The sequence below is a fragment of the Mytilus trossulus genome, chromosome 14 (genome assembly GCF_036588685.1).
Source record: "Mytilus trossulus isolate FHL-02 chromosome 14, PNRI_Mtr1.1.1.hap1, whole genome shotgun sequence".
NCBI lineage: Eukaryota > Metazoa > Mollusca > Bivalvia > Mytilida > Mytilidae > Mytilus > Mytilus trossulus.
In genome coordinates, this window is record NC_086386.1 from 48,217,697 (window position 1) to 48,235,821 (window position 18,125).

General features: G+C 31.2%; 2 protein-coding genes across 2 annotated transcripts in view; one reads left to right on the forward strand and one right to left on the reverse strand.

Annotated features, from left to right (window-relative positions):
* LOC134697826 (C2 domain-containing protein 3-like) overlaps positions 1–11,184 on the reverse strand; it is a 40,367-nt gene extending 29,183 nt beyond the window's left edge. The window contains exons 1-13 of the mRNA XM_063560112.1: positions 10,997–11,184; positions 9,535–9,718; positions 8,435–8,641; positions 7,858–7,934; positions 6,892–7,052; positions 6,329–6,539; positions 5,340–5,520; positions 4,023–4,152; positions 3,487–3,603; positions 3,023–3,136; positions 2,131–2,404; positions 1,490–1,694; positions 941–1,056 (exon numbers count right to left, since the gene is read on the reverse strand). Coding sequence (XP_063416182.1) covers positions 941–1,056; positions 1,490–1,694; positions 2,131–2,404; positions 3,023–3,136; positions 3,487–3,603; positions 4,023–4,152; positions 5,340–5,520; positions 6,329–6,539; positions 6,892–7,052; positions 7,858–7,934; positions 8,435–8,641; positions 9,535–9,718; positions 10,997–11,042 — 2,023 coding nt within the window. The 5' untranslated portion in view covers positions 11,043–11,184. The remainder of the gene's footprint in view (positions 1–940; positions 1,057–1,489; positions 1,695–2,130; positions 2,405–3,022; positions 3,137–3,486; positions 3,604–4,022; positions 4,153–5,339; positions 5,521–6,328; positions 6,540–6,891; positions 7,053–7,857; positions 7,935–8,434; positions 8,642–9,534; positions 9,719–10,996) is intronic.
* Positions 11,185–11,347: 163 nt separating this feature from the next.
* The window catches only part of LOC134696282 (protein phosphatase methylesterase 1-like), a 41,541-nt gene continuing 34,763 nt past the window's right edge, over positions 11,348–18,125 (forward strand). The window contains exons 1-4 of the mRNA XM_063557984.1: positions 11,348–11,435; positions 12,330–12,429; positions 15,826–15,918; positions 16,355–16,412. Coding sequence (XP_063414054.1) covers positions 11,362–11,435; positions 12,330–12,429; positions 15,826–15,918; positions 16,355–16,412 — 325 coding nt within the window. The 5' untranslated portion in view covers positions 11,348–11,361. The remainder of the gene's footprint in view (positions 11,436–12,329; positions 12,430–15,825; positions 15,919–16,354; positions 16,413–18,125) is intronic.

Genomic DNA, 18,125 nt, shown 5'->3' on the forward strand with positions numbered 1-18,125 from the left:
AAAAGTTTTTATATAGTACTGTGAAAGTACTTTTATTCGTGGGGTACCAATTTTCGTTGTTTACGTGGATGACTTTATCCACGAATTTAAGTGTCCAACGAAATAAAACAACCATTGAGCAAATGAAGACATGGGAAGATCCCCATTGGTAGGTTTGATTTCTGATATGATCTAGAGAATATATTGAATAACGCCAATCTGAGAATACTTTGATAGCAGTCATAGAGCTAAAACCGCATGCATGATTATACCCATTTAATCTTTAATAACCTAAACTGTACAACTTTTGATCTTTTACTTCTCTCAAAAATATTTTTGATCGATGAAAGTCAGATTTCCAGTATTGATATGCTAGTATGATAAAGTGTTCATTCTATATCCTCGTAGTTCTCGTACATACATGTATGGGAAATTATAATTTCATGCTGGGTTTGATTTTGATAAGAATTATTTGACAATTCAAGATACGTTTATAGCATTTGTTTATGTTGCTGTTTTCTTTAGGTGACATGTATATGCCCTAATTAACACCTTCAATGGTCTTTAATCTGTTGACCACTTTATCATGGGTTAATTAATGTTATCACCACAATTTACACGGATCAATGTTAAATTTGCAATTTCCTCAATCCAGACAATTTGTAACCTGGCTTTATTTTATTTTTTTTATAAGAAAACTAAAATCCACGAATTTAAAAACCCACGAACATGTAAAATTTCCTCAAACCACGAAAATTGATACCCACGAATTAAAGTACTTTCACAGTATTTGACATTTAGTAAGAGGGCATTGAATTAGTCTATTTTTCAAACATAAATGTCTGCTCTATCAGTGTACAGGTCTACCTTACTACAGCAGTTTTAAAGTATTTTGATTTCTCATTTCTCCTTATTTTTGTTTATTTTCAATCTTAAATACAAATGTTCAAATTATACTTACACCCATTACTGACTTTCTTGGATGCCACCCTCATCACCTCTGTGGCCAAAGCATTAGGTGAATATTTATCTCTAGATGTGGCTACCACTGGAAACTGGTACTCTATGAAGTATGTCCTATAACACAAACAAATAATATACAAATAATTTTATATGTTGGTCAAGACTTGAATGGTGTTTTATGTAAAGTTTTATTTTATTTTATGATTCAATAATTCTTCCAATTTTTTAAATTCACAAAGTATAAGTACTAAGAACATCCAATTTGTTCATTGTTTCTAAAATTTCTGATCTTTTTTGCTATAAGAGTAAATCACATTTTCATGCTTTACATTTTTAACATTTACTTTGCAAAGAAAATTCTCAAAAGCAATGGCACTGATTACTTCCAAAACTTTATAGTCTTAATATATACTTTTTAAAGAAACATTTTTGAAAATATTCTAAATTGTTTCGATTCATTACTTCATCTTTTGTGGTCATTACTAATATAACCAAGCAAGATTTCTGAAAACAAAATAGACAACAGCAATTTTATTTACTAACTTACATGGACTTCTTAGCTTTAGGTGAAGGCTTTGGAGGTCTTCCTACTGTTTTAAACTTAAAACTTTTCTTCGATGATGACGATGTATTGAGCTCCTGTCCAGTAAGATGAAGAGCATCAATCACAACACGAGCTACATGTACTCGGCCAAGTAATGTCAACCTTTCTACACTTAAACCATCTACTTTTTTACTTCGTGATGGCTCATCTGAAATTATAAATAACTTGCTTACTTTTCCTTTCTAACTATCATTCTGGAAATTTTACTTAGTTTGTCAGATTGTTAAATAATATATGCAAATAAGTGTTTATTGTCAGTTAGTATAATATATACTGGAAAATGTCAATTTGAAAATGATTAAAATTTGTTTTCGCCTTACAAATCCCTAATTTTGTAAATGTTGCTAGCAATAAGACATCAATACATTGCTAGATTACTCAGGCATGTTAGGCCTCAAATTTATCAAAATAATGAAAACTCTTCTCAATAATTGTTTTCATAAAGCAACTTTTGAGGTGAACAGCAAATTAAGCTCTGTCATCTATTTTGCTTTTTTTTCCCTGGTTCACTTACTAAATTTGATTGTGTGTTGAACTTTCCCACTAAATTCTAAAATAATTTTTGAATATCAATTTATGCATACCATGCTCAGGTTCATCCAAATCAGAAGCAGGTAAATCAAAAGATACTTGTGATAATTCTGACCGTGGTGTACAGGCTCTGTCACTGTCGCTGTATTCACTGGCGGTACTTCTGGCACTGCTTCGTGATCGTCTACGTTTCTTACTTCCTGTACGTTTGGTCTTTAACCTTGCCTTTCTCTTTGGAGTTTTGATCTTTTTCTTAGGTTTGTCCTCTGTCTCCTGTGGTTCTGGGAAGGTTAAACTTGATATTGATGATCTCCTTGATGGTGGCCTCTGTAAATATACATGAAAGTTATGATATTACTTATTCTGAAAATAGTTAGCTCCACAGATGTATTCATATACAAGTAAAAAGAATTACATTGTTCCAAGGTAAATTTAATAAATTCTGCTGTAATCGTTTCTACTGTCTTGAAAATTATCATGTTAGTTTTTATTTATTTTCAATCTGTTTCAGTTATTTTGGTATCATTCAAATAATATCAGTGAAACCAACAGACATTCATTTTCATGTTTGATTATTAATAATAGGGAATCACAACCTTCAACAAGAAAACCTTAAGGTGGTTCCTAACACTACAGGGAGATAACTCTGTAAAATCAGCTAAACGTTTTAATTACATTGTGTTGTAAAGGAAATATTAGCTTCTCAATGATCAAAATTGGTGTTTGTCAAACTGCTATATAACCAGTGTAATTTTTCTGATAAAATGATTGGTTCAAAATTTTTGATAATTTTTATATTTTTGTTAAAAGATCAAAATAAATACTTTGTCAAAATTTTATGAAAAATTAAACGAGCCAAATTAATTTTAGTGAAAGTGTTGGGTACCACCTTAAGTCAATTATTTGCATAAGATATGCAGACATAGAAACAATAGGACTACTTACTTGATTAGACGGATCTTCAACAGATGCTGTACTAGCACGTCTCTTTACTGACTTTGTCTTCTTCAGATCTGACTCATCTCCACTTAACTCACTCAGGTCACTTACTTCAGATTCCTTTAAAATGTCATTTTATTAGAAATTATACAAATTATTTCCAATCAATATATGCTGAGAAAAATTTCAAAATTTTCTGCAGTATAATGCACTACATTAATGATGTTTGAATAAATATTTCAGCAAGTTCCTTCTAGACATATATTGGATATCAATAAAATAAGTTTATATAGTGAACTTTTAAAACAAAATTATATAATTTTTTTTATTAGAGCAACAAAAGCTACTTTTCTTCATATTTAAAATTCTCAATAAAGATATACATGTTCATATTGTGTTCCAAGCCCCAGTTTACACAAATTACTGATTAAGAAATTCAAATATAAAGCCTTAACGTTATATATACTTACAGGATTTTTGTAGAATAGCTCTTGTAGTATTGATTCACTGTGTATTGGATCTCCAGGATCACTCATCACATCCATATCATCTGATATACTAGAACCAGGACCACCGTTCATCATCATCTATAATTCAACAAGCTCTAGTATAAACATCATTTTAGCCTCGAACAAACTACATTCACAACTCCAAATTGTATTTAATTGGCTTCTATTGAATTCTGGTATATATGATTAAAAGGATAACAGCACCACTTAACTTTAAAGAAATCCTATATTTTCTTTCAAAAGAGAGCACTCTAACCCCCATATTTTTTTCATATAAAATTGAGATATAAAATGTAAATATCTTATACAAGTTTTAAGATGATCATTGATAAATAACCCATGTAAAATAAAAGGGAAGCAAAATATTAATTTTTACTCACCAAAATTTATCAAATTTCACTTCCCCTCATTTAGACTATTAAATCATATTAGTTTTAGATATTTATTTTCAAATGAGCTCATTTTAAAAACAAGTAAAAATATAGTTTATTTCTTACATTATAATCAAAAGCTCCAGTTCCACCAAACATAAGATCTACAGCTCTGGAATCTAAGGCAGATAAATCTACGTCATTTTCATTGTCAGCTTTTAAGATTTCTTTGAGGAAACTTCCAGCGGATCCTCTCCTGTAAATAAATCAATTCATTTTCACATAACACTTGTGCACATTGCTAACATTCAAATTTTCTACATTGGCTAGAGGTATAGGGGGAGGGTTGAGATCTCATAAACATGTTTAACCCCGCCACAATTTTGCGCCTGTCCCAAGTCAGGAACCTCTGGCCTTTGTTAGTCTTGTATGATTTTAAATTTTAGTTTCTTGTGTAATATTCGGAGTTTAGTATGACGTCCATTATCACTGTACTATTCTGCATATTTTAGGGGCCAGCTGAAGACACCTAAGGGTGCGGGAATTCTCGCTACATTGAAGACCCATTGGTTGCCTTTGGCTGTTGTTTGCTCTATGGTCGGGTGGTTGTGGCTTTGACATATTCACCATTTCCTTTCTCATTTTTAAATGTATAAGGAAGCTTTTTAAAGACTTCAATTTTACCTATGCTTAACATTTGTAAATTGTCATGCTAAGAGCATAACAGCAGAAATTAAACAACGAAGATTTAGATGGTTAGGCCTTGTACTGAGAATGCCAAAACACTGCACAACTAAAACAGCTCTATATTGGACACCACCAGGAAAAAGGAAACCAGGGAGACCTAGAATCACCTGGCAAAGAACTGTAACAGCAGAATTAGAAGCAATGGGCTACACTTGGGCCAAGCCCAGTACATGGCCAAGGACAGAGAGAAGTGGAGGCAGTTTGTTGTGGCCTTATGTCCCATTTGGGATGAAGAGGATAAGTAAAGTATGTTTACTTTTAAGGCTGTTGTCTGCTCTATGGTCGGGTTGTTGTTGCTTTGACAAATTCCCCATTTCCTTTCTCAATTTTAACATTGGAATACTATAACAAAGTATCAATTTCATTTAATCTATGCTTCAATGCACCATTGTTCGCTCAAAAACAAATAAAGATTTAAGGATAACTTGTCGGAGATGTCTACTTAAAATTCTATGGTACATAAAAATTTACACAATACATTTTATTAAATCACTTTTTGTGTGTAACAATCAAAATTATTTCTTCAACTATATTGCAATTTCAGGTTTAGAAAATCTTTGTGGTGAGTTTTCACAACCAATGTTAATTATCAGCCATCAGCCTGTTCAAGGGATTCACATAAAACTAGGAAGAGTGAATTTACTTCCGTGTTTTGTATCTCTTTTAAACAAAGGTATAAAAGTTTGGTCCCTTTACCTGTCAGACATTCCTGATAAGTCGACACCATTCATACTGAAGTCTGGTCCATTTGCAACATCTGGACCCTTTCTTTTATCGTCATCTATACTTGATATTATCATCTGGTCTCGTAACTTATTGCCTCTTTCTAGCAAAACCGATAACAGATTCCTATCTGACTCAGTCTTAGAAGGACTGGCTGTAAATTAAAAAAAAACATTGCTGTTTGGACTGAAAAATACTTTTATATCAGATTTAAAAACTGCAAAGATGTTAATTTACATTTTTGTGGATTAATCTGTGGAATACTTATTTTTACGAAAAATGTAGAACCACAAAAAAAAATAAAATCCCAAAGTAATACAAAAAAAATTGCAACAAAAACATATTTTATAACTTTGGTAAAAATTCGAGCTGCGATTTGATAGAAATCAGCCTTATGCAAATCAACATCAAAACATCTGTTAACCTATTTAGGTTTTGAATTTTTTTTTAACAAAAGGTGTTGGACTGTTTACAAGTTGAATCTTTAATTTGAGGCTACAAAACGGACCAAACTTCATCTTTTGTATCAATGTATTACTTATATAAACCTTCCAAAATCAATCAGAGTCTTATACATAATCATAACCAGATACATATTCATCCTCTGGATAACTTTGATCCTCCGGTTAACTCTGAACCACTGGTTTACTCAACCGCTGGTTACCATATCTATATAAATAGGGTGCAAACATTAATCCACCATTCTGCCTCTGATAAAGCTTTTTTTTTAACCGAAACCAGTCAGGCTATGAAACATCACCAGGTGCTGTTAATTATGTGTATTGGTATATATACCATATTTTTATTCTTATACATAATCATATTTACGAAAACACTTGCATAAGGTTGATTTCTATCTATTTGTTGAATGAAAATTCATTATATATACTGAAACTTGTTGCAATGAACTTTTTTATGCATGCAAGTTGCTGTGATTAGGTTAAATGTTTTCCCAAACTTACGTCTGCCGTTAGACTTCTTAGGCTTAGGATTTTGATCATAGAAACTCAGATCTGTAGTCACAACATCTCCATTGGTTGTTATGTTAACAGTACTTCCAGATCTGACAGGAGCGATATGATTGGATGGCATGTCATTCATGCTGTAGTTGAGCTGCTGACGAAGGTCTGATGCATAATCAGCAAAACCATTCTGTGTTGCCCCATCCACATTCTAATAAAATAAAAAAATTAAATATTCATATTCATAGAAAATATGTAGTTTGTGTTGACAAATAAGCAGACTTTATTTTATATAGAAGCAAAATCTTCTGTATAGAATACTTTACCTAGCACTAATAACTTATTACAAACACTTTTCCAATAAATATATTCATGAAAATATTCTTTTGTATTTTTCAAAAAGTAAGATTTGGTGTAGAGATATATCAAAGACTGTTTTAATAGTTGGTTTAGACAGGTAGATATACTTATTGACTTCTTCAAAAATCTAATATTGTGAAAGACTTAATATTGCACACTTGAAAAGCACAGTTTAAGTGTAATACAAGTCAATCTGTACCCACCTGATGTGAAGCTGGAGAAATAAATGGATCATCTACAGGTTTACGTGGAGCCTGTGAATGTGGAACAGGATGATTCCTCTGTGGATACATGGACTCTTGTGTAGCTTGTGTTTCAAAACTTATATCTGTTGTTGGAACAGATCCATTGCTGTCATAGGAAGCTGAAATCAAAATAAATTACATTTTGAAATTTTTCATCAAAAGATACGAGTTTAAATATGATGTCAGTCTTATAAATCATGTAGGAATACTAAAAAATACCTGATTACTAAAGCAATAAGCTAAAAAGTAAATATTTCTATAGTTTAATTTTGTAAGAATAGACTAATTTACCAATAGACGTATTTACACTTGTATGCAAATTAGTCTGTCATTACATAACATCACACAGGTTCCCGTAAACTTTGACGTCATAATTCAAAATATTTGACGTCACAACTAAAAAGTAATTGTTGCTTGACGTCAAAAGGTTATTCGGAGGTGACATAAGGTCATTCGGAGGCAAAATACAGCTAAATACCAAAAGTGTAAATACGTTTATTGAATTAATGTTCTCACGGTTTTATTTCTTCAAATAAATTCTTTCTTACTTGCTATTAGAACTTTTTGTCATTGTCAGAAATCATATCTTCATTATTTTTCTTTTTTTTTAATAAATCAGGCGTCAAACACTACTTATCTTAACAAAAAATCAGTCACCCACAACTATGATACAATGCATCATTTTAACTGTTTCTAAAAATGCTTAATTCAGAACCTGATATTTACTCAATTTTTTTGGCAGAAACTGTCAAAATATCCATATATTAAACAGAAAACTCCCAAGGTAAATGTGAAATATTTAATCCACTAGACAGCAGATGCCCTACTGTATGTGATTATGTTTCTCCAATCTCTAATTCAAGTTATTCATTCAATGAAAAGTTGTCTGTTTGAATGGATAGTTAGTAATATATATATCCATACCCATAAGCGATTCCAGAACAAGTGATACTTGGATTTCTGCTATCTTTTGTTCCTCTTCTGTGAAAACTGGGTAAAATCTAACAAAGAAAAAATAACAATCAAAAGAACAATTCAAGTCAAGATAATTGAGTTGAGTATGGTCCTTGTTATTTCTTAATACTATTGTTATTCTGAATTTCATGCATCACTAACAAAAATTGTATCTTTCTTAATAACATTTAACACTGACCATGCTGACATCTAAAACTTATGTAATTAAAATCTGGACATTCAATTACCCTACAACTTAATCTGAGTATTTTGGTAAAAACTATTGTGTATAAGTTTCATAACATTTGGTTGAAGCCAACTAAAGTTAGAAAACAGAAATGAAATATTCAGCCATTTTTCCATTTGTAAAGGGGCATAACTCTAGAATAGTAAAACAAGTATTTTTAGATGAAAATGGTAGAAAAAACATGTTTAATGCTTCTGAATCAGTCCTAGTAACAACTGTCCAATCAGTGTCCATTTCATATCCTACCTCCCCACTATAAAGTCATATTTGTCTAATTTCACTTCAGCTTATACTACTAACCCTTTAACTGGACGATTAGGTGACAACTGTCCAATCTGTGTGACTTCAGCATAGCCCACAGATAACAACAAAGGACCACTTAATATTTCCAGTATAATACTGCCCATGTCTCCTAGGTAGGAGGCAAACTGTTTGGGACCAGATCTGATGGGGTATCTGGCTATGGTCTTACTGGAAGCTTTATCATTCTGCTTTACATCTAAGGGTCTGAAAATATTTTATCAATAATTTTTTAATTCCAAATTGATTAAAGCTACATCCAATTTAAATACCATTGTTGAAGACTATATACATCTAAACTATATCAGGTGTTGTTCTGCAAGTTTTTATTCCTTTTTTAACAATTCGAAAATCTACAGCAATGAAAATCAAGATGAAGAAATATAATCGTATACATACATGTATATATTATAAAACAAATGTTTCCAAAAATTCATACAATATTTTAGGAACATGACATTGTAATCATTTTTGTATCATACATACTTTTCTTTGGCCCATAACTGGTTAAGTTTATTTTAAAAACATGTTTGGTGCACTAAATCACTGCCTATATATGTCTAAAATAGAAAATGCATTGGCATGCACCTGTCCTATGTCAGGATCATGTTGTTCATTGGTGTGGTTTATAGACATAGATGTTTCTTGTATTTTCATATAAATTCCCGTCATGCCTGTTTGAATTGTTTTACACTAACTTGTTATTTAAAGCTGAATAAAAGCTTGATAGTCAGTGTGAGCACTGTGTATTTAATAGAGGCCATACTTTGGCCTATCGCTGTAAACTGTTTATGCTTTGTGTCTTTGATGGAGAGTTGCCTCATTGGCACTCATAACATATCTTCTTATTTATATCTAGTTTAAATACCGTAAATTCAAAAAATATTGAGTACATTTACTATTGCAATTTTGTCATTTTTGACTTATTTTATTTTTTATCTTTGCGATCAGTGGCTATATTGAGGAAGAAATCCTGTTAAATTCACATAAAAAATTTCAAAATGCGAGTTTAAATTTTTGCGATTATAACACTGTTGCATTTTTCGCAATAATAAAAACATCGCAATAATTTCTGAATTTACAGTAGTTTAAATTGATACCTGAATAAAGCTCCATCACCATCCTCTCCCCACCACTTAACTCTGACATGAGTGACAACAGGTGGACTTGGAGACACCCATACAATCTCTGGAATGGACACTCGGAGAAAACATCGTAGCTGGCCTTCAACTTGTGGTGGTAATCCTGTATGAACCTGTACATCTTCTTTTTGCCATTGTTCACCTAGGAAAATATATGTAAAACTTTTATTGAATTTTATATAAAACTAATAATACAACTAAAATAACTTCACTAATCATATCAGATGCCTTAGCACTTATTTCATATTTATTTAACTGTTGTTCAATTAGATGCTATAAAATGTGTTTTTTCTTTTTCATTATTTGAAAATTACAGTCTTTCATTAACACATATCCTACATCTCAGTCTATTGGTATTGGGCTTATGTCTAACCACAAAACATGTAGCTTATATTCTACTTTAAGTACAAATTTATACGAAGATAAAAGATGGCCATTGAATATTGATACCTGTTCATCATGTAAATGGACAGATAATGAAAATTAAGGTGTATGGAAACATTTCCTGTAAGTTTGATTGTTAAAAAGTATCATAGATTGATTGATTATTGGTTAATTATCGCTTATCACTCTATGTCTATTATTATTGGACATCACAAAGGTTCCTGATATATTTGACATCATAACAAATATATGACGTCACAATGGAAAAGTGAGGGGGGATAGGAGGGGTCCTGATCCCGAAATCCCGGGCTTAAAAACATGAAATCCTGAGGTCCCGAATTTAAATAAAGTAAATCCCGACGTCCCGAAATTCGAAAACAAGAATTCCCGGATCCCGAAAGGGTCAATCCCGAGCTTAAAAACACCGATCCCGGAGTCCCGATAAAGTCCCTATCCCCCCTCAAAAGTGATTGTTGTCTGACTTTAATAGTTCAAGCAGGGCACATTATCAGGTCAACCGGGACATATTTCCAAAAAGTGATAAAGTGGATGTCTAGTGGCAAATATTTCATGCATGTTCAGGACAAAAAAGTATCACAGAAAGAATTATGATTTCGACATATATCAGAGGTAATATTTGCCTCATATTTAAGTCTATGGTTTACATGTAAATTGTAATATGTCAAATCCCACAGAATCACCAACAGGAAGGGACAAGGTAGTGTACTTATAGCTTCTCACACCTCCCCCTTTTCTTAATGTTTAACCATACAGGAAGGGACAAGGTAGTGTACTTGCAGCTTCCCACATCTCCCCCTTTTCTTAATGTTTAACCATGATATAACTAAATTTGCGCCATATTGGAAACATATGACAGATCGAAATGCATTTATTTCATGCTATGTTTACAGATAGGAAACAGAATTGACGCGATATTAACTGACTATAAATGTACATAATTGCCGCCAACCTGCTGATTTTTAAACATGTATAAACATGGTCAAAATGTAAACAAACACTTTTGACAGGGGTATACCTTGTTTTTTCGTTGACTTGGTGCCTTTTTGTTTCTTTTTCACCATATTAAAGAGTTTAATGGGTTACATCATTCCTAAAATAGTAAGAATATATGCACAGAATTGCTATATTTTGCAGAAACATAGCTGTTACCAGCCAAACATTCTTCTCGGACTGTCCGCCATTCTGAATCTCGCATGTGCGAGACTTAATTTTACTGATATAATTTTCGTAGTTTATATTATTTAAACAACTGATATCGTTAATGTTTAATTCTAACAGTAAAAAATGAGAAATCCAAATAATTAATCAATGTTTAGGTTGAAAATTTATTATATTGATAATAAACTACACAAAAGAAAAACGGGCACTTTCCGGAACAAGATGTCTGCTATGGAAAAACAAGCTTTGAAAAACAAACTGGGAGGTTTACCACCAATGCCACCACCTGGTGTAGGGTGAATACACATTTAAATTTGCAGTTTTATTATTGCATGAACAACTGATTTATACCATAACATGTCATCACAGATAAACAAGAACTAATGGCAGAAATGCCATAAACAGTTCCAAAACAGTCTTTCAGAAAAACAGTTGTACTACCTATATTACATACTAGTCATACACACCATAAACTGGCCTAGACCAGTGTTGAAATAGCTATTTAAGCCATATCACCATATGTTTAAACAGATGCAACTTACCCACAGCTCTTGATTTTTTGTAAAATCAGAAGAAGTCCATATTTATGACAGCGCTGCTGCTTGCTACTAGGCTAGGCTATGTTTATCTGCATAAAAAATAAAATTAGAAATAATAATTGTTTAACCGCTAGTAGTTGCCAAAATTCATATTGGGACATTAACCTGACTTCATTCATTTATGTCATTCGGATATTGCAAATTTATAACAATATAGTAACATTGGAAAGAAGACCACAAATACAACAAATAAAAACATTGGCCAAGGAACCTGCCAGACTGAAATGTACCCATTGCATCTATGGATTTCTTTAAAAAACAAAAAAACAAATTTTAAAATTGTTTTTGACCCTTTAGAAAAAAAAATGTTTGTTTCACCCTCAGCAAATGCTCAGTTGCCACTATTTATGTAATGCCTAAATTGAAAGAAAAAAAAATGTTTTGTCTACCGTTAGCATCAAATTGGTTAAAATTTTACTATGATTTTTTTTGGTGAAACAGAATCCTGGCTACAATTGAACTAGAAAGTCTCTCCAAGTGTAGCTGTATCCAACTTAACTGGTAAAGACCAACAAGTTAAAGACATATACCTTTTCTGTATTTGAATTTTAGCAGCATACTTCATTTTATAATGTTAAAACTTCTTTTCAGAGGCTATGGGAAGAGACCAATAGTGAGGAAAAGAGATTATACTCCAGTTTACTGGGATCATTATTTTGAACATGAGCATGATGTCAAAGTAGAAGGAAATGTATCCCTGTAGTATTTAAGAATTTGATTGTTTTGTTGTACAGTGAAACATGTTGAAAGTTATAAACATTTTATGTATAATTATTACAAAACTTAATCAGTTCTATGATTTCATCTATTTGATGGGTTAAATTCCTTGGAGATTCTACTTTTTGAAGGAAAATTATTCAGACAAGACAATTTGCTGTTGATTTATTTTTACTTTCCTAACATCATTTAACAGATTTATCTAACATGTCTAAGATGCCATTTAAAAAGACATAAAACAAATTTTTGATAGTTTCTTTACTCTTTTTGTTTCTTTTCAGTTAAGAAATCACTTAAAAATATAAGGTGCTCACATGTTGTACTCACAAAATATTTTGATGTACTATCTGGTCCACCAAATATGAAAGAGAAATAATTACTCATTCTCCAATGTACTCCTTAATTTGGCTTAAGGTGGTACCCAACACTTTCACTAAAATTAATTTGGCTCATTTAATTTTCATAAAAAATTGACAAAGTACAGTACACACAGAGAGGATGTAATCTCATACTCCCTACACTGTGTAAAAACTTGGTGTCACACCAGGAAACTCCAGCAACACTCTACAAATTTTGGGAGGAAATTGGGAGAAACTTGGAGTAATTCCTCCCTAAAACTCCTTAATTGTTTATTACCTTGGTGTGGTTTCTCCCAACACCATGAATTTTATTGCTATGTTTACCTTTGAAGTGTGCTACTAGACTGACTAGTTGTTGATTACAATAGACATTTCTTATGTTTCCTGTCATTAAATGAGTCACAAAAATGATGAAAAGTGTGAGATTTGTAAAATTTATTATAATCTGATTTTATTTAAGAATCCTACACAACTTTATTTATTAAAAATATTCAAAATTTGTTCTGACAGTGTTGATTTTTCATATCTTAGAAACATAATTAAAACAAACAAAATATCACCTGTAAGTGGAGAATAATTAAAAGAAAATAAAGACATATATTTTAATTGAATTTATTCAATTTTATTTTGATAAATTTAAATAATAAATTATATAAATATAATATGTATGAAATTTAATCTACATTATTTTATTATATTCATTTTTTTTGTATCGTTACTATTATTTTAAACCATGTATTATATATTAATATCTATATGTTTAAACGGACTATAAATACAACTTATTGTAAATATCAAGTTGCCATTCTTAATTATGAGATTATTAAAGAATGTAAATAATTTTCCAATCTAAAAAATACTTTTTGTATATATTTTTTTTAATCATTTCAATAACCTTTTTTATACATGTAGCTTTCAGAAATAAAACTAAATAGGAAATGATTGAAATAAGAAGAAGTGAGAGAATAGTTGACATGTAATTACGTGTCACTGTCAGGACCATGCAGTCATGATTTTATTGATTTTTATTACTTTTACCTGCAATCAACAGGTCATAAAACCCTCCCAGATGGGAGTAATTACTTGGTGTTTTTTGGGAGGGGAAATCTGTGTTTCACAGTGTGACACTGTGTTACACCAGAATCTGTGTTGGGAGTATGAGATTACATCCTCTCTGTGTGTACTGTATTTACTTTGACCCTTTGACAAAAATATAAAAATTTCAAAAAATTTGAACCAACCATTTTGCCAGAAATATTACACTGCTTATATAATTATAAATTTGGGGATATTTCAATCCCTTTACTGCACGTTTAAAAAAAGAACACATAACAGTGGATACAATTTACTCAAGGATACTTTGTGAAAAACTTCATATTAAATTCTGCAAATATATTTTAGGCATTAATAGGAAGAGTACAAACTTTGCAGCTTTGTCTGAATTAGGCCGTTTTCCACTTCACTATGATATAGTCAAACATGTTTTAGGATATTGGCATCGTTTAGAAAATATTGGCTCATCATTTCCCTTGTTAAAAGCTGCATATAATTGTTCTAAAAAGCTATTTGAAACAAAAAAAACCTCTTGGTATGAATCAATTTATATTTTAAGGGAAAAAATGTCAGGCATAGAAAAACATATTCTTGAAAAATATTCAACATTTAAACTACACTGTGGCCAGATAGTTAAGGGATACTATACTGCATTGTGGAAAAAACAGCTAAATATACATAAAGATGGTAAACTACGAACTTATGTAACATTCAAGTGCAACTTCGGTTTTGAAAATTATTTGTCAATAATTCGACATTTTGAGCAAAGGAAATGTATTACTTTATTAAGAATATCTGCTCACAAATTGCAAATTGAATTTGGTAGATACCAGGGTACTCTTCGACAAAACCGAATTTGTCTCAGGTGCACCTCAGGTGAGGTTGAGGATGAAGTTCATTTTTTATTTAAATGTGATACTCATTTATTAAAAAGAGAGGAATTGATGCAAAATATATTAAAATCATGTCCAAACTTTCAAAATTTAAATATTGATAACAAATTAATTTGGATAATGAATAATGAGGATCCCAATGTACTATTTGCATTTTACAAATATATAGAAGATACTAAGAATTAAAGTACAACTTAATCTGCAATAACTAATTCACTTTAACTCTTTAATATGAATTTGGATACCCTGTTAAGCCTGCACAGATCATAAGAAGAATTTCAAATTCTTTGGCACCGTCCCTTGATGATCTTTGCTGGCTGGACACAGAATCTATAATCTTAAAAATATGCTTTAAAAATATATTTTCAATAATTAAGGAGCTTGACTCATCTGCATAAAGTACAAGTAGGGACTCCCTTTAAGCACCGACTCTTGGTGCTTTCTGCAGATAAGTCATATTAAATATCCTTTATTAAATATACTTTGTTTTTTTGCAGTATACCTCATAGTCAAATGTGGGAGTGCTTAATTGCTTTGTTTTTTATTGGGTTCTTTTTGTATTGTATTTTTTTTTTTTTTTATATTGAAATTTCTCCGCACAAACTACTAATGCCTCATGTTTGTCTTTTTAAAGTGAAGATACACTTACCGGGTGCACTTGAGTCAATTTCAACATAGTATTCATTGAATAATAATACATTGCTACTATTTTGTTGAGTGAATTTTCTGTGGTATATTATTTTATTTTATTATTTTTATAACACTGTTATATATCTTTTATTATGTGTGTATTGCATATGTTAATGTTTATAATAATATTGTCTGTATCATGTGCCCTCCTGGGGCCCTAATTTGGAAAATAAAAATATTCTATTCTATTCTATTCTATATAGCAATTTGACAAACACTAATTTTGATCATTGAGAAGCTTAATATTCCCTTAACAACACAAAATAATTAAAACGTTAAGTTGATTTTACAGAGTTATCTCCCTGTAGTGTTAGGTACCACCTCAAATGAAAACATTTCAAAACTATGATAGAATTTTCCTTAGCTTTATAACAGACTTTCAGAGTGTATGAATGTGGTAAGGAAGGACCAGTACTACTTTTTCTTCATGGAGGAGGTTTCTCAGCCTTATCATGGGCCTTGGTCTCAGTAAGTATAAAGTAATTGCAGTTTGCTAAATTAAAAATTAATTTAAAAAAAATAAAAACAAATATGGCTAATAAAGGCAATAGTAGTATACCACTGTTCGAATTTCATAAATCGATAGAGAAAAAACAAATCTGGGTTACAAAATAAAACTGAAAGAAAAGTATCAAATATAAGAGAACTACGACAAAACAGAAACACAACATTAAAATGTAACACACACAGAAACAAACTATAATATAACAATGGCAAGAAGTAGCTTTGTTATTTAAATGTAATTTATTCTGTTAAACTGTTTCTACTGTAAAATAATCAACCAATCAATCTGTTTAAATACTATGTTAAATTGAATGCAATGGTGGTGTCTCTTGTCTTTATAATATAAGAATTGTTTTAAAGTTTTACAATCATAGCAGGAACTCTCTTTTTTTCATTTCAGAGTAATATATCACATTTAGTGACGTGCCGATGTGCTGCTGTAGATTTGAGAGGTCACGGTGAGTTGTTACTCCAGTGTAGGAGGATCAGCTGTTCATTTGCCTTTTTAATTTTTGTTCCAATATAACTGTTGGTGATTTTGATAGAGAGTTTTAGTTACTTTTGTATTTTAACGTGTGTTCTTACTTTTGACATCTTCATAAAGAAAAAAAGAGGCAGTAAATATCAAAGGGTCTATAAAGAATAATAAGTCAACAAAAAAATCCACATCACTATGTAAAAAAATGAAGAAGAAAAAAACATTTGAAAGTCAAACATGTAAAATAACATTCTACAAAACACTTATAGATAACTTAAGTTTGATCAACAAAAATCTCATAAAAATAAAAGAAGTGACCTCAAGTGTTTTGGAATGGTAAATAAATCCTGCTCTACTTTAGGTACTTGTTGTGTTGCTCATTGCAAATACAAAGTCTATTATAACATGTATAATAATCATTTGGTCAAAATCGATTTTGTATTCATGCTTCTTGTTGGTTTTTAAAGCAATTGCTTTCATGCCGTCGCGTATGGCCATCTTTGTGACCCAGATCAGAGACTCTGCCCAGATCAAGCCATAGTATTTTGTTAAACAGGCTCCTGGTCTGTCATTCTTAAACACCTGTGTATGTTTTCTAATGCAATACATAGCTTGAAACTTTTGAAAAACGTTAGTGGATTTAAGAAGTTTCAGCATACGTTCTTGTAGATGTATTTTTGTATTTAGGGGGACAACCGTTTGACTATCAAAAAACATAGACGTCCGAGTGAAAAAAATGCATTTTTATACTTGCGATTCCGTTTTCCGTTCGATGTTTCAACAAAATATGGAATCATTTCAGTTGTTGATTTAGTATTGAAAATTTGACTGAATTATCTCTTATAATATACGGTTTTATATGTTTAATTGGTGTTCTTTTAAGAAAGAGGTCAGGTGCTCTTGTTCATTCATAAAATTGTAGTTCATTCATAAATTTATCGTAAAATCAAAATCACTACACAGGTTTGTGGGGACGATATCTTATAATATAACTCTGATAAAATACACAACAGCTTTGTAGTTTGACGTTTACTAGTTACTAAGAGATAAGGAGACGTCGCCGTGTGACGTCGACCTTAGATACAAAATGACTTCCGATACGTTGCCGGTCCCGCGGTCTTCTCGACATTCTCGGGGCCTCAAAAAAATTACTTTACGTAGAAAAGAAAATTGAAATACAATAAATGAATTACATTGAATTATGATTAAAGTCTCTCAAAATAAAAAAATCACAGTTCTTTGAATTTCACAGATGAACTAACGTAGTTCATAAAACAAAATCGCATACCATTAACAGTCCATCATAATTGTGTAACACATTTTCAAACAAAATATGCTCGATCATACTTAACTCCGAAAGTCCATAAAAATATTTAATGTTCTATTTAATCGTTGTTGTGTTTCCATGGTAACTTTGCATAATCTTTGTCGTCGCGAAATTCTATATAGCTCTCTTTTCCGTGTACTCCTGGAGATTCTATTCCTGTAGCTTCAATCTTCCTAAACACTTCTAAGTCGTGTTCCTCTGATTTATGTGAAATAAGAACATTGAAAATGCTTGACGCTGTTGATAAGTGTGGTTTTTCTAACGGTCCAGAAAGTAAGTACCCTAATTTAGATTTGACTGCGGTGGGTCCGTTTCCGCGTACAACTTTATCTTCAATTATTTCCCAATAAAAATCGGCTCCAATTA